The 15,585-nt window shown below is 42.6% G+C and overlaps 1 protein-coding gene across 4 annotated transcripts in view; it reads left to right on the plus strand.

The window, feature by feature from the left end:
- The first annotated feature begins 884 nt into the window (after positions 1-884).
- LOC135101350 (protein phosphatase Slingshot homolog 1-like) overlaps positions 885-15,585 on the plus strand; it is a 46,937-nt gene continuing 32,236 nt past the window's right edge. For 2 of the 4 annotated variants that reach the window (XM_064005213.1, XM_064005215.1), the window contains exons 1-6: positions 885-1,072; positions 2,416-2,468; positions 2,758-2,786; positions 2,960-3,093; positions 3,459-3,640; positions 3,912-3,977. In XM_064005213.1, coding sequence (XP_063861283.1) covers positions 1,016-1,072; positions 2,416-2,468; positions 2,758-2,786; positions 2,960-3,093; positions 3,459-3,640; positions 3,912-3,977 — 521 coding nt within the window. In that variant the 5' untranslated portion in view covers positions 885-1,015. Of the gene's footprint in view, positions 1,073-2,415; positions 2,469-2,757; positions 2,787-2,959; positions 3,094-3,458; positions 3,641-3,911; positions 3,978-5,646; positions 6,522-15,585 lie in introns of those variants that run through there. The other 2 variants (XM_064005214.1, XM_064005216.1) reach the window with 2 other exon arrangements.

The following is a 15,585-nucleotide window of genomic DNA, read 5'->3' on the forward strand; positions in this document are numbered from 1 at the left end:
CTGCCAAATTGCTGCCTTTGTCATGGAGGAGAGGAAAATGATGTGGCAAAGGAAGTGTTCACTTATATCCATGCTAGGGTGATAAACCAAAAATGATAATAAAAAAAAGTTTCTTTCATTCTCACCTCTACCAGCAAGAAGAGAAGAGCGAAAGATAATTATATATAGGCCTGCGAAAGAGAAATATATAGACCTTCTGCGAAAGTGAATTATATAGATTTGCTGCCGAAAGTGCAATTATATAGACACATGGTGATCAGCGTTCCCCCGCAGTCCCTCTTGCCTCCCGGATTTTATTTATTTATTTATCATTATTATAATAATAATAATAATAATTATTATTATTATTTTTTTTTTTAGCATTCATTCAGTACAAGGGCTAATGAGGTCACTCTAGGACATGAGTTGTTTGTTCATCAAGTTATTATTATTGTTGCCATGGTAAAACAAACCAACAACCCATAAAAGCCACTTCCAAGCATCATCAGAGAGTAATCCCAGAAATTCGAAGTGAGCGCGGAACACACACACACACACACACACACACACACACACACACTTGCTTTAATACATTTACCTGTTATCAGTCTTACAAAGATTATTTCAAAACAGGGATTTTTCTAAACACAACATACTCAATCCAACCTATAACATTTTCAAAAAGCCAATATGAATAACCCCGCGATCTGCTGGATGATCTAAAACTCACACAAGAAAATACACACTATACTACAACTCTTTATTCACTCACTATACGACATGAAACCGGTAGAAAAAAGCCAAAAACTGAAGTACCATAGAAAGAAAACTACACAATTACATATGGAGACAGAAATACAAAAGAAAATAATGATGACTGGGAAACATGACAACAAGTGAGTCATATTATTGGAATTTGTTATTGTAAATATGGCACTAGGGAGGCACGGTCTGGCCTAGATTACTGTGGAGACAATGATATAAGGAGACCAGCTAGAGAGGTGACTGACGAGGAGTAGACGTGTACAGGTGTATAATGGCTTTGGTCACCGTGCAGAGGTCCCCAAGTGTCAGCAGCTCCCCGCCATCCTCGGTAAGGAGACTTCCACCACCACCACCACCACCACCACCACCTCCTCCTCCTCCACACCACATAAATCTCCTCTTCTTTGTCTTGATTCCAGCACCTCCATCCACCACCTCTTCCTTTTCTTGATTTCAGGATTTCCCTCTTCTTTTTCTTCCTTCCCTTGATTGCTTCCCACTTCCTCCACCTTCACTTCTTGTCATGATTTCAGCACCTCCCACTTCCACCTTCATCTTCACCTCCACCTTCTTGCCTTGGTTTCAGTGCTTCCCTTTTCCTATTCCTCCCCCTTGCCTTGATTTCAGCACTTTCCTTTTCTTTTTCTTCATTCTCCTCCACCTCTACCTCTTCCTTGGCTTGATTTCAACACCTCCCTCCTATTACTCCTCTAACTCCTTATTTTGATTTCTCCTCCTCCTCCTTACCTTGAATTATCCTCTTCCTTATCTTTACCTTGAATATTCCTCCTCCTTACCTTGGATTCTCCTCCTCTTTGCCTTGATTTAACTGAAGATTTCTCAAGAACTTGAGAATGCAGCTACGTAGTGGTTTACTAATGACAGATACAGCACACAACCAACCAACACAGAACTAACACCTCACTGAGACAAGGACCAAGGAAATTTAGCACAAGTTGCCAAGGATTCATAGAGTTGATTCTTGTAGTTAGTATATGAAAAAAAATTCTATTAATACTGTACTGTTTTGAATTAGGAAATAACACTGCAACATGGTAGACTGGAAATGGCAGGTGATAAAAAAACATGTAATTGCATTGGGGTAGGTCTGGTCCATACTGATGCTGAGGGAAGGATGTGAATAGCTGTGTTATGCTGAAGTTCCTGCAGTATAGTAGGGTGGTCAACAGGAGTATCCCTTTCCACCAGGGGCTAACAGGTTAAGAGTGTAAATTATGTGTGCATGAGTGTGTGGTGGTTTGTCAAGGCTACCCTGTGTGGGAGTGCTGGCCTGGTGCCTGTAAAGATTGTTAGATACAGCAAAATATTCTTCATTGTTTGACATTTTATGGTGGTGTATGGTATATTCCTCTTATTGGGACTAGATGATTACACAGTGTTTTTTGTTTCTTCACTCCACAGTGTCATAGTTCTTCATGCATACATTACACTGTTACTTTTTACCCTATACACAAAGTTACACCTCAGTGAATTGCCTTCTGTTGACAAATGTTGCTCCATGGAACTAGCTTTTCATAATGGTGATGACTATAGTGGATGTTATTTGATATGTCATTAAAACTAGATGGTAAGCTGTTTTCTATAGTTTTGAATTCATACTGTTTGGAATGATGTAACTTGAATTCATTGTGGAATTGTTATCATTTTCAGGAATATGGAAGCTCTGTTATCTCAGCAGAAGAGGAGGAACAAAAGAATAGGAGGTAAGTAATGGATTACTTATTGAACTTAACGCAGTACTGTACCTGCCACTTGTACCCAGTGTATTGGATTACTTGTGTGGTATTGTGATGTCATATGGCATTGTTTTTCTGCTGGCAAATAACAAAGACAAGTGCCATACAGGCTTTATTGTTTCATTAAAGTTATTAATTAAGGTTTGTACACTTTTGCAATGGATTCATGTACATTTTGAAGATAATGTAAGAAAAATGTATACAGAGCTACTATTTTAGTATTGATTGAAATTAATGAATTGATTTTACCTTCCAGCTTGAGTGAATACTACTTTGCTGTAAAAGGTGAGTTTTGTCATTACTATTGCCTATCAGTTTTATTGGTATATGCATGTGTAATATATTACCACAAAGACTATAAAGTGGAGACACTGCCTTGTAAAAACTCTGAAAATACATGAAAATGTTTGTTTTGCTGTGCTATCATTGTCTGACACAATGGTTCCTTGGTTTCACAGGTTTTGGAGTTCTTCTTCCAAAAAATGAATGTCAGCTTGGTCGAGGTCGGCGGACCAGCAGTGCTCCGCCCGACATCCAGGGCCACTTGCAGGCCATGCTGCACCTCTTGTGCCAGGGTGACACTCTGCATATGGTGAGATGCCCTTACTGTGTGTATTTGCATGCATGCATGCGTGTATGTGTGTGTGTTCTAGCAGCTTAGTGTATTCATACAACAGTGCTGTGAGTACTTAAAACTGTGTATATGCATGCATGCATGCGTGTGTGTGTGTGTGTGTGTTCTAGCAGCTTAGTGTATTTATACAACAGTGCTGTGAGTACTTAAAACTGTTTTACACTTGTTAAAAGTTGACAAATTAGTAATGCAGGTTTATTATTGTTTGAACACTGCTATAGTTAACCAAGTTTTGATGTGCAGTTATTTAAATGAATATATAACATTACCAGAGGCATTATGTTTTGTGAATGCTTATCAATGATTGTATTGCTTTTCTCCAGGCGGTGCGGCTTGAGTCCCAGCACATTGGCCGCATCCGCTACTTGGCAGTGGTGGGGCGGGTGGGCCGGCAGGACACTGAGGAAGACTGTCTGCTGGGAGTGGACTTTACAGGGGAGAAGCCTTCCATTGGATTAGTTGTGCCAGTTCTTGCTGACACAGCAATCAGTTTGGATGGTGATGGGTGAGTACAGAAATGGTAACCCTGTTTATTTATTGCTGGCCACTGAATAATCCTTGCTAATATTGGAAACTTCTTTAAAGTAATAATAAACAATATTCTTCTCTACAAAATTGACAGCCAGTTTCCTGACTAGACACTCACTACATATTGCCTTCAATGTATTCAATAGTACTGATGTAGGTTCTCTGTTCTCTGCTTCAGCTTTGTTACTTAAAGAAAGCTTCTGTTTCAATCCCTTTAATCATCCTAATCCCATCTCTTCTGGCATCAGTGGCTTCAGTGTGCGCACTGGCGGGCGGAAACACATCTTCAAGCCCATCTCCGTCCAGGCTATGTGGTAAGTACTGCTTGGGCTACTGCTTCATCTGTATAACCTTGTGGCAGGAAGATGAAATAGGCACTTCCATTCCATGCTCAGTGCAGTGTTTGCCTTTCAGTATTTCATAATCCATTCATTCATATAGCAGGAATATCAGATGTCTTAAAAGTGTTATCATACATTGTCTTATTGTAAAAAAAAAAAAAATGCAAAGGAATCCCTTTGCTCCATGCTTTTTAGTCTCCTTTTACCACACACAAGGAATACAGTGATAATATTCTTCTAACTTGGCAACAGTGTTCCTCTTTTTAACTAAGGTTTACATAGGATAGCAAACATCAACAAACCTTCATAAGCTGTTTCATTACATCATTCTACACTAATTATAAGTGGAATATTTTTCACAATGTTGAGAAGCTGCAAATACAGTAGGTAATTGAATTTTTCCATTGTTTTTTGGCTATCATTTTGGAAGTCTCATTATTAGTTTTTATTTTAAACAAGTTTCATTAGTATTTTATAATAAATTTATACTTTGATATTGATGACAGCAGTAGTAATGTGTGAACTTACTTAATATGAGAAGGAAGAAGAGAAGAGTGAGTGTAATGGACATGGGATGTCTGAGGAACATGCATGGAGTGACACGTGTGGGTCAAGTGAAAAATGAGGAAGAATAAAGGAGAGATTGGTGTTGGAAGAAAGTTACCTGGTTGAGCAGAGCATTATGATGGTTCAAGCCATGCAGAGAGAGAGGAAGAAGAGTGATTAGGGAAATATATAACTTGATGTGAAGCGAGTGGTGTGAAGCTTAAGGCAAGACTATAAATAGGATGGATGGACTGTGTGAAGAGAGTGTTAGATGTCAGAGGAATGTCAGAATAATGATTGCAGATGATAAGGAGTTTGGAATTCATAAATGATGACATGATTTTGAGGATCCTGGGAGGATGTTACCCACCATGTGGTCTAGTCAACTGATGAGATCAAATATGAGAACAGTGCTGGGACTGTTGTGACAAAATAGTTTTGCTGTTAGATCTTGAAGTGGAGGGACCTGGTTATGCCACATAACTAATTTTTGTTGTGTTTGGTGTGTGTGTGTGTGTGTGTGTGTGTGTGTGTGTGTGTGTGTGTGTGTGTGTGTGTGTGTGTGTGTGTGTGTGTGTGTGTGTGTTGCCTTGTCTCAGCTGTTCCTCCTTGTAAAGAATGTCAGCCTGATATATAGATGATAATAGATATTCCTTTGCTTCATCATATATGTAAAACACTTATCCTAGACATAATAATCATAATTGTCATGTGAGGATGGCATAGAATCTATACTACTATAATAATTATTGTATAATTTATTGTAATTATGCATGTATGAAATAATATGATGATTGATTTAATGCATTGTTGCTTTGTCAGGCATGCAACATGAGCAGAATCATGAGGAAACTTGTAAGGTGTTGGCTAGTAATGCTGTTAGAATATTTAGGCTTACATTGGATTCAGCAAATGCTAGAAAGATGATGGCCTTACTGTCATTACTCAATAGGTATTTCGATCATGAACTTATTCTTTGAAAAATTGAAATTGATTATGTGAATCCTGAGCACAACAAAATCAGGTGCCCTATGTTAAGCTGAAACCAAGTCAAGTTCTTTGTGTAATTCAGGGTTGTTTTCTTTTCTCTTTGCAGGTGAGTGTTATTTTGGTGGTGTCAGTGTATTCCTACAACCAGTGTGGTGTAGGAAGCTCACTCAGAGGTAAGATTTGTTTTGTCAATTGTCAATTTTTCAGTTTTTCTTTTTTTTTATTATTATTAATTTGCTATTGTATGCTTTATGTTCCCAATAAAACAGATTTTTTAAAATTTAATACTCATGTCAGAACTATACATAGAGGTATATTTAATTTTTTGTACTGCTTTTTCTACTTTCTTAGTGTATGAGTGAATTTGTCTTGAATTTATCTTGCTGATGGTTGTAATGTATTATGTGGGAAGGGTTAAACCAGTTCTGGTGTTAGATGCTGATGTAGAGTGATCTGTATATGCATGAGCAATGGTGGTCACTGAGAATTTGTATGCTCCCTCAATGGTTTGAGGGGCCAAGATTGTCTTTAACTTTGTCTTTGGTAATATTTGTGTTTGGGCACCTTGTTTCACCCAACCCACTCTTATTTTGAGGGAGGTCAGGCTTTTTAGATAATAGTTAAGATTTTCTAGTAAATTTCTAATGGTATGTATGCCATTTTATTTCGTGTATGGAGGTAAATGATGGTATACCTTTGATTTTGTAGTCGTGTCGCTGAGCAGGTGAGGTGATGTGGGGGAGTCTGTAGCCTTCCACCCCCAGTCTCGCGAGGGAGACTGGGTAATCCATTATAGAGCCAAATTATGTAGATGGTATACAGGAGAACACCAGCCAACGATAAGCCTTGGACCTGACTAGGAAGACAACAGAACATAATGCTTGCCTAGGGATGAGTTGAGTTTGGCATTGATGCCTTGACCAGAGTTTCAGCTTTCTCTCGCGCTACTGCATGTCTTTTCACGGAACTTTTTTTCGTTGTTTATTTAATTACCTTATCATGACTTCTTAACAGACGCATGGAGTATCGTGTATGTGTGTGTGTGTGGGTTGATAACCAGAGCATACATCATTCACACATGACCTCAGAGTGGTGCGAAGTGAACGAGATCCGAGGGAGGTGCAGGGGAGGAAGAGAACACCAAACCTGCACGAAGACGTCTGGCTCGCCGTGTGTGGGTAGCAGCGATAGGTGTGGCTTATCACTTCTATCATTTTGCTTCAACGCACTACCATTTTGTCAAAGCAGCAAACCACATTGCTCTCAGAATACTCATCTTGGATCAAATTTGGTTGTCTTGATTCTCAAGGTCTTTCAAGTGGTGCAGGTAGGGAGGGACAGAGTTGCTGCTCGGTAAAAGTAATGAGGCGAACACGTGATACTCGATTCAAGATGTCATGGGTGATGCAATTTCCTTGCCCGTGATTAGTGCGTGAATGTTCGTCGTGCTAAGACAGTGGCGAAGGTGTATTAAAGTTCTCAACCTGTTTAATAGTTCACGTGCAAAGTGGTGTGTATTGCATCATGCATAATGCATTTTCAGCTTCGCAATATTTATCATGTCTCGAGGTGGTGGTGAGGAAGGGGAAGAAAGGTTATAGGAGGGAAGCCAGTCGCCAGGCAGTCTAGCGCGGCGAGCGGGGCAGGGTGGGGCGAGGCGAGGAGAGGCTAGATGACTCCCATCTTGGTTGCCACAACTCTCACCGCCTTCCATCGCACCCACACATCATCCCTATTATAGACATATACGATATACACAATACTGAGGAACTAAGCACTAGTGAGAAGAGTGAGGAATACTTAGAGGTGCCGACCGTAAATAGGCGAGGAGAAAGGCGTCCCTTGCAGCGTTCTGGTAACACTGCACGCCATGTGGTAACCTGGGTATCGTGTTAAGCCATCCGGCTGGCCAGCCACGCAAGTTTCCCAAGGGCAACCATGGAAACCATATAACGCTTCGAGGATGTTAATGGTCTCTTGTTTTTTTTTTTTTTATGTCCATACTGCATCAGTGAACGAAATGGTCATGACAACGCCATGAAACCGAGTTTGGTAACATGAAACTAGACTTGTGTGAGTACTGGTGGGGGCGGGTAAGCGGGAAGCCAATGCTCGCAGTGGAAGCACATTACACACTCTGATACTGTCCGATAATGGTAAAGATTAAGAAAACAACACTTTATAATAATGGTAACAAAGCACCTGCAGGTCAGCGTCTTAAACTTTCAGCTTGGTATCGCGAGCATCCTATCAATTCTCCTTCCCCTTCATCGCCGCTCTCCATCACAAGTGAACCTTGTTATTGCCGCTGAGTACTGATAGATTAATGATGATTTAATGAGATCAGTGGCTATCCTGGCAGAGCGAGATTACAACAAGAGCAGGAAGAGACAAGAAAAGTAGTCGCAGTAATAACACTAAGTAGTAGTAGTAGTAGTAGTAGTAGGAGGAGGAGGAGAAGGACGGCGTCTCTGTAGTCTATATTAAGACCGTTATGCAGCGGCCGGACGGATCTCGTATAAATTAAGACCTCCTCCTCCTCCTCCGCCATCTCGTATGCTAAAGGCAAGATCCCGAACCTCATCTGGCCTTCTGTCCGTCCCGCCTCGTTCCTGCTCACCACATTAAAAGGCGATAGTTTGTGGAGAGAGAGAGAGAGAGAGAGAGAGAGAGAGAGAGAGAGAGAGAGAGAGAGAGAGAGAGAGATTCGGTGTTCAAATATTTTGGTTACTGTAGTAATGAATTTCTATCATTACATAGTTATTATCTTCTGTTCTTTCGTCATGCAAGCAAAGCCATAAGAAAGTCTCTCTCTCTCTCTCTCTCTCTCTCTCTCTCTCTCTCTCTCTCTCTCTCTCTCTCTCTCTCTCTCTCTCTCTCTCTCTCTCTCTCTCTCTCGGTATCAGTTAATAATTAAGAGAGGCCTGGTGATTGCGGTGATGACAGCGGCAAGATAAGGACAGTCGTGTGGAGGAGGAGGAGGAGGAGGAGAAAGAAAAAAGAGAAGAGGAAGAGGAGGAGAAGGAGTGCCAGCAGCCGCGACCTTGCTCTTGCTATTGGCACCGGGGAGATGCGCCCAATGCCCCCCCTACCCTCCCCCTCCCCCTATCCCCCACACCTTCCCTTACCATCCCACCATATACACCCTTCCCTTTCCTCACTTCTTCATACCATCACACTTTGTCCTTCTCTTTGTGTATCCGTTCCCTTACATCCTCCACCATCCTACATCCCTACATCCCACCACCACCACCATCACCTCCACCACCACCTCCTTCTCTAACCATTCGATACCTTTCACCTACTACTACTACTACTACTACTACTACTACTACTACTACTACGACTATTATATTGCTGTACTAATGTTATTTCTACTACTACTACTACTACTATACTGCTGTACTACTAATGTTATTTCTACTACTACTACTACTACTACTACTACTACTACTACTACTACTACTACTACTACTACTACTACTACTACTACTACTACTACTACTACTACTATTTGACGTGTCTATACAGGTACCCTTAAAGACATGTCACATTCTCTCTCTCTCTCTCTCTCTCTCTCTCTCTCTCTCTCTCTCTCTCTCTCTCTCTCTCTCTCTCTCTCTCTCTCTCTCTCTCTCTCTCTGACTATATTCGTCCATAAGATAGAAGTGGCAGCCGCTTCTTATTTATAGTTTTACCAAGAACTGAGACAGGAAGAAAATCTACATGGCGCTTTATTTCTCCCCACCCTCCTTCCCTCCCTCCCTTCTTCCTTCCCTCTCCCCCCTCCCTCTTCCCTCTTTTCCCTCCACCAAATTAGTTGTTTATATTGATGGCAACGAGAGAGAGAGAGAGAGAGAGAGAGAGAGAGAGAGAGAGAGAGAGAGAGAGAGAGAGAGGTGCGTGTTAATTTAATGATGTTTTGCATTTCTCTGTGTGTTTGTAAATAATATGAAGGAAAGTTTACTAGTGCTGACTGAAATTGATCGTCTTATGTAAGGGTTATTATTATCATTATTATTATTATTATTATTATTATTATTATTATTATTATTATTATTATTATTATTGGGTAGTCGTCCTCAATTTTTTCTTAGTGGGTAACTTATTTTCAATAAGGACTCTTTGTACTCTCGTATGTGTATGTGTGTGTGTGTGTGTGTGTGTGTGTGTGTGGTGAGGTAGGTTATATTAGGGATGTCTGGTCATTTGTTGTTGTTGTTGTTGTTATTGTTGTTGTTGTTGTTGTTGTTGTTGTTGTTGTTGTTGTTATGGTGGTGGTCGTGGTGGTGGTGGCTGTGGTGGAAGGAATGAGGATTGTGTCAGCGATGCTCTTACTTGGTGTCAAACTAAGATTAGAAGAGTACACACACACACACACACACACACACACACACACTGAGTCTGAGTCTGTCCAGAATATCCACCAGGCACCGAGAGGCTCTGGAGAAGTTTGGGAAGGGACTACTGCATCATCCGCGTCTCAGAGACATGCTGCCGCCCGACGCGCCTCGCCCTGTCCGTGCCACCAGACACCACAACAAAATAACGCCCCTGAAGGCGCCGCGCACGGACCGGTACAGACTCAGTGCGATTCCCACCATGGTGCGAGCCATCAATCAGTAGTATTTCCCTCCTAGATTAGTCTTACCGTTAGGATTAATGTTAAGTTTTTCCCCATCCCCTATGTACATTTTCAGTTTGTCAACTGCCTAAATAATAAACCGTTTATTATTATTATTATTATTATTACACACACACACACACACACACACACACACACACACACACACACACACACACACACAACGTGCCAGCCAACAGACAACAAATAGTCTATACAAAGCATTGCTGAAGCTTACAGAGGCTGAGCACTACTTAACTGTTACGTTTGGAAGCAGGCAGGATTATTTGTGTTTCCCGTGGGGCACGCCAGCAAGGGCACTTTGAAGACATCCCTGCCTGCTTAGTCTCTCCTCCCTCTCCCCTTCCTTCTGGGCCTTGCTTCCTTCCCTTCTTTGCTTTTTTTTTTTTTATATCGCGTCTTTTCCTCCATGCTTTCCGTGTCTTTTCTTACCTTCCCTCCTCTCCTATGCCTTTCTCCTTTCCTTTCCATTCTTTGCCTTTTCCCGTTCCTTTCTATTCCGCGTGTTTTCCTCGATATCTTCCCTTACATGCTTTTCCTTCCCCTTCCCTTTTCTCATGCGTCCTATCTCTTTTCCCTCCTCTCTGACTTACTTCCTTTCCCTTCTATCCCATACCTTACACCCCGTACCTTCCCTTCCGTGCCTTTCCCCCCGTTCCACTCGCCTCTTCCCCATCCCTTCCCTTCCCTCCCGCCCCCCGCACCGCCCCGTCCGCCAGCTGTTGCCGGGAGAGGCTTCCCGCTTATTGCTACCTTGATAGCCAGCCGGTTTCGTCTCCTCAAGCGTGGGAGTTGTTGAATGTTTATTTTTTTAATGTTACATAATTTGTTTTCACTTGTGTTGAGGTTCATCATCGGGGAACATGTGTTAACGCTTTAGCGGCTAATGATAGTGTGGCGGCTGTCTGAGTAAACGTAGGTAGTTTTAATGTGCTAAAAGAAAAAAAAAAAAAATCTGCCACCAGGTCTTAACTACACGATTGTTCCTTTTTAGCTGTCAGTGGTGCCTTGGGAAATCATATTCTAGACTTTCACCACGACTTTTTTTTATGAAGCTTAAGAAGAAATTTGTGTATTTACCGGTCAGAGGTGTGGACTCCGGATATTAGTCAAGGCGGTGCGGTCTGTTTCTTTCCTTGTGACCTTGACTCCACACACCAACCACTCTGCAGCACATTATGCCAGTGATTGTAAATCCGTGGAACACTCAGGGAAGCCATACCAGGCCGTTGTCCTCGGCCGCTTCGTTGCTCTGCTTTCTCCCCGCGCCGGTCGCTCTTCTTCCGCAGGCACTTTTTTCAGGACCATATTCTGGAACACCACGCCGCACCCGTACTATATCCAAAAGGCTCTAATTGAAGTTATTAGGTTTTTTAAGAGTGTTTTTATGGGTCGAATGACAGATTAACAATATTTTTACATTATTAACGGGAGAAGCACTCTAGAAAACCCGGCTAACCATCTATGTAGCGTTTTAAAGTACTCGTGATGAGAAAATAGTGTTTTATAATACTGGCCTTAAAAACAGGTCAGCTTCCCTTTGGCCTCATCCGTGACTTAGTTTTGTGTGACATTTTATTATTTTAAATGCGCAAGGGAGGAAGACCCAAAGGCAAGAACAGGAAAAAGGAAACAAAAGATAGGACCGTTAATTGTCTCTAAAGAAGCCAGCTCAAGTCATGGTCATCCCTCGGTGCTTGACGGTTTTGTCTACGGTCTTCCTCCGCCCTCACGGCCCTCACACAGCCTCATGTAGCACTAGGTAGCACTTCTTGTTTATTCTTCCGCACCATTTTCTCATTTTCGGCCGTGACTTTATAGAGTTTTAAAGAAAACATCCCATACTTCATTACAACAATCGGTACTACTATTTGCTGCTGCTACTACTACTACTACTACTACTACTACTACTACTACTACTACTATTACTACTACTACTACTACTACTACTACTACTACTACTACTACTACTACTACTACTACTACTACTACTATTAGTCATTGTTTTTCCTCCTCCTCCTCCTCCTCCTCCTCCTCTCCCTCCTTCCCCTCCTCCCCATAAAGCCAATAACCCTGTCATCAACACACTCGCCCATCACCTCCAGGATATACTGCTGAACGTCGTAACGAGTCAAGAGGCTAATAAGAATAGCCTTGAGACCACCACCACCACTACCACTACCACTTGAGTTACGGGGAGGGAATCGAACCAGTTGTGATGAGTTTGGTGGGACTGAGCGTCTTGTGTGTGTGTGTGTGTGTATGTGTGTGTGTGTGTGTGTACTTGCACTGTAACCAGCGGGAATGTATATTACAATGACTCGACATCTCAGTCACGCACACGTCCTTGCCGCTCAGATAATCTTAAAATAGCTACTCCTGTGTGGTTAGCAGCAGCAACAGCAGCAGCAGCATCAAGGAAGTCTGAACACCCCCCTGGTTTCCACTGTACTGCCATGTCTTGCTGTTGCTGCTGCTGCTGGCGGGGAGCGAGAAGAGGCACGTATTCGTACACAGCGATGAATAGCGGCGGAGAAGAGCGTGAATGTTTGCAGGTGTGTGGCGGGTCACTGGTGCTGGCGTGCCTCGGTGGGTGTTGGCCGTGTTGTGACTCAAACAGTGGCCGGCGCCCTTCTTTGTTCACCCAGGTTCAGGTCTGATGTGGGCGCGGCAGTGACAGTGTGTTGGTGGCGGGGAAGGAAAGGGAGGGTGGGAGGATAACTGTGGCTGCGATTTTTTTTTTTTTTTATGCACATGGGAGGAAAATGCAAGGGCAAAAACAGATTCGGGAAAAAAAAAGAAAAGAAAAATAAAGTCCACTAATTGTCTCACCCATAAAAGAACTTTAATGAATACTGAAAAAAAGAAAGAGTACAAGAGTGTAATAACCACAGCCCCTCCAGCATTGCCCTCGCCGCCTAGAGTGAGTGTTGCAGCGCGGCTTATTAGTGGTAGTCAGGTGTAATGCTGTTAGCGCTGATCTGCCCCGAGCCTCGCCGCACCAGGTGACGCTCCCAGCACTGCAGTCCATGTTAACATTATTATTGTTGACATTAATCGTCTGCCAATTGAAAATATAACATTTTTAGCAAAAGTGGGTGTCATAAAGACGCCACGCTTCCTGCACTTCGTACCCCTAAACTTCGTATTCTTAAAAATTTCTACGTCTCATCTTATCAACTTTCAACAGATTCCGATGGAAGTTATTGGAGCTTTCGAGTGTTTTCATAATTCTTAAGATCTTCCCATGAGGATTCTGTACAGCTGGCGAGGAAGAAATCGTTATGAGAGTCAGACTAATAATTTCGGTGGCCTTTCAAAACGGATTGTTATGAGAGACCAAAGCGTTGAAAAAATACAGATTCATGAGAGGAGGCATGAAGGAGTGTTGAGTCCAGACGCGAGGCAGTAGCTGGGGTGTTGCCTCGAAAAGCTTCTTGATGACGTAAGTAGTGACGTCAGCTGGCCTAATGCCTCACGCACCATTACCGATGTCTGCCGGTTGTCGTTTAAAAGGACACACACACACACACACACTATGGAAGGTAAACTAAAAAATTCACTGCCTGTTTCAGTTGTAAAAAAAATTGCTGTTATTTTCTTTCTTACGACTTAAAGTATTTCAAAAAGAAAGCATCAGTACCTCACCGGAATTGAATTGACTTCCATTTTCGAAATCTTCCTCATTCACTTTCTTTTTTTCTTTTTTGAGGGGAAATGGTAACTTAATTGCTTCTCATACACACACACACACACACACACACACACACACACACACACACACACACACACACACACACACACACACACAACGTATGTACATACAAAGCCGCCACCACCACCACATCTCATGCGCCACAATAATTCCAGGTGATTTAGTTACCATTTGTGGAGGTGATGGCGGCGGGGTCGTTGGCGGTGCGTGCGTGCGTGCCTTGGGTGTGGTAGTTGGGTGACATTCATGACGTCATAGGTGGCGCGGTGATGACGTCATGACTCGTGAGGGAGAGGAGTCAGAGGAACCACCGGTGAAGGTCGTCTAGTGCCGCCTAAAATGTCCCGTTGGAGGGGCGGGAGGGCGAGTGAAGGTAATGAGGAGGAAACGGGTAATGTGGAGGTGATCGTGGAGGAAGTGAAGAGGCACGTTTGCGGAGGAGGAGGATGGGGGGGACGAATCGTGGTGAGGGAAGGAAACAGGTCACGTAAGGAGGGGAGAGGAGGGAGGGAGGAGGAGGAGGAGAGGTCATGGAGAAAGGAAGGGATTATGTGAAGGAAGTTTTGTTGCTTTTCATTCGGTGGCCTTACGTCACCACCACCACCACCACCACTACTACTATTATTTTACGTCCTTGCTCTTTTCCCACTAATTTCCTCGCTCCACCAACACCACTATCACCACCACCAACAACACCAACATAAAGAGCACACTTATTTTATAATCCACGTCATCACCACGATATACATATGTGTCATCACCATCATCATCATTGTCATCACTGCCATCGTTGTTCATCACCATACTTTTTATCTCCAGGACTACACTAGAGTGAATACTTCTTTGGTGTTTATTAGTGTCATCTAACCTTTCCCCGTCTTCTTGACAGTAATGCTAATAGTGTTTATGATAATGATTTGAATCATCATCATCATCATCATCATCATCATCATCTCGGTCGTTGTTGTGGTTTGTATATAACAGCACGATTCTCACCACACACACACACACACACACACACACACACACACACACACACACACACACACACACACACACACACACACACACACACACACACACACACACACACACACACACACTGCTGTTGGTTGCAGGCCGCCCTTCAAAAAATACGTCACCGAAATAGTCACGTTGCCGGCAGCATGAGCTAATGTGGTGCCAAGAGCGGGTAACCTGAGTCGTGAGGAAAGGGAGGAGGGTCAAGTCTTTCCTCCCACACCTGAAACAAAGAAGGAAAAGGAGGCTAAAATAATAATGCGCTACAAGGATGTTACAAAAACTAACCATTATCCTACTGTCACTTCTTAACCTTATTCAAATCATCTGGTTTAGTCAGGATTAGAAATGTGTAACTTCCCACACTGCCTTCCAATATTTTCTGCCGTAATACATATTGATGCGTTTCAAGGATAGTACAGAAACTAACGATTATCCTGCTGTGACTTCTTAACCTTATTCAAATCATCTGATGTACAGTCGGGGTTAGAAATGTGCGACTTTCCACTCTGCTTTCTAATCTATTATGCGTTTCCTCTCATGCATTGCTATGACTTCACCCTAAACTTGATAAAATAATCCGGTACAGTCATGGTCGGAAATCATGCAACCTTCCACACATTTTCAATCTGTTCTACGTTTTCTCTCAAGGCTCTGAAATCCCT

Source organism: Scylla paramamosain, chromosome 6, assembly GCF_035594125.1.
Source record: "Scylla paramamosain isolate STU-SP2022 chromosome 6, ASM3559412v1, whole genome shotgun sequence".
In the NCBI taxonomy this organism is placed as follows: Eukaryota; Metazoa; Arthropoda; class Malacostraca; order Decapoda; family Portunidae; genus Scylla; species Scylla paramamosain.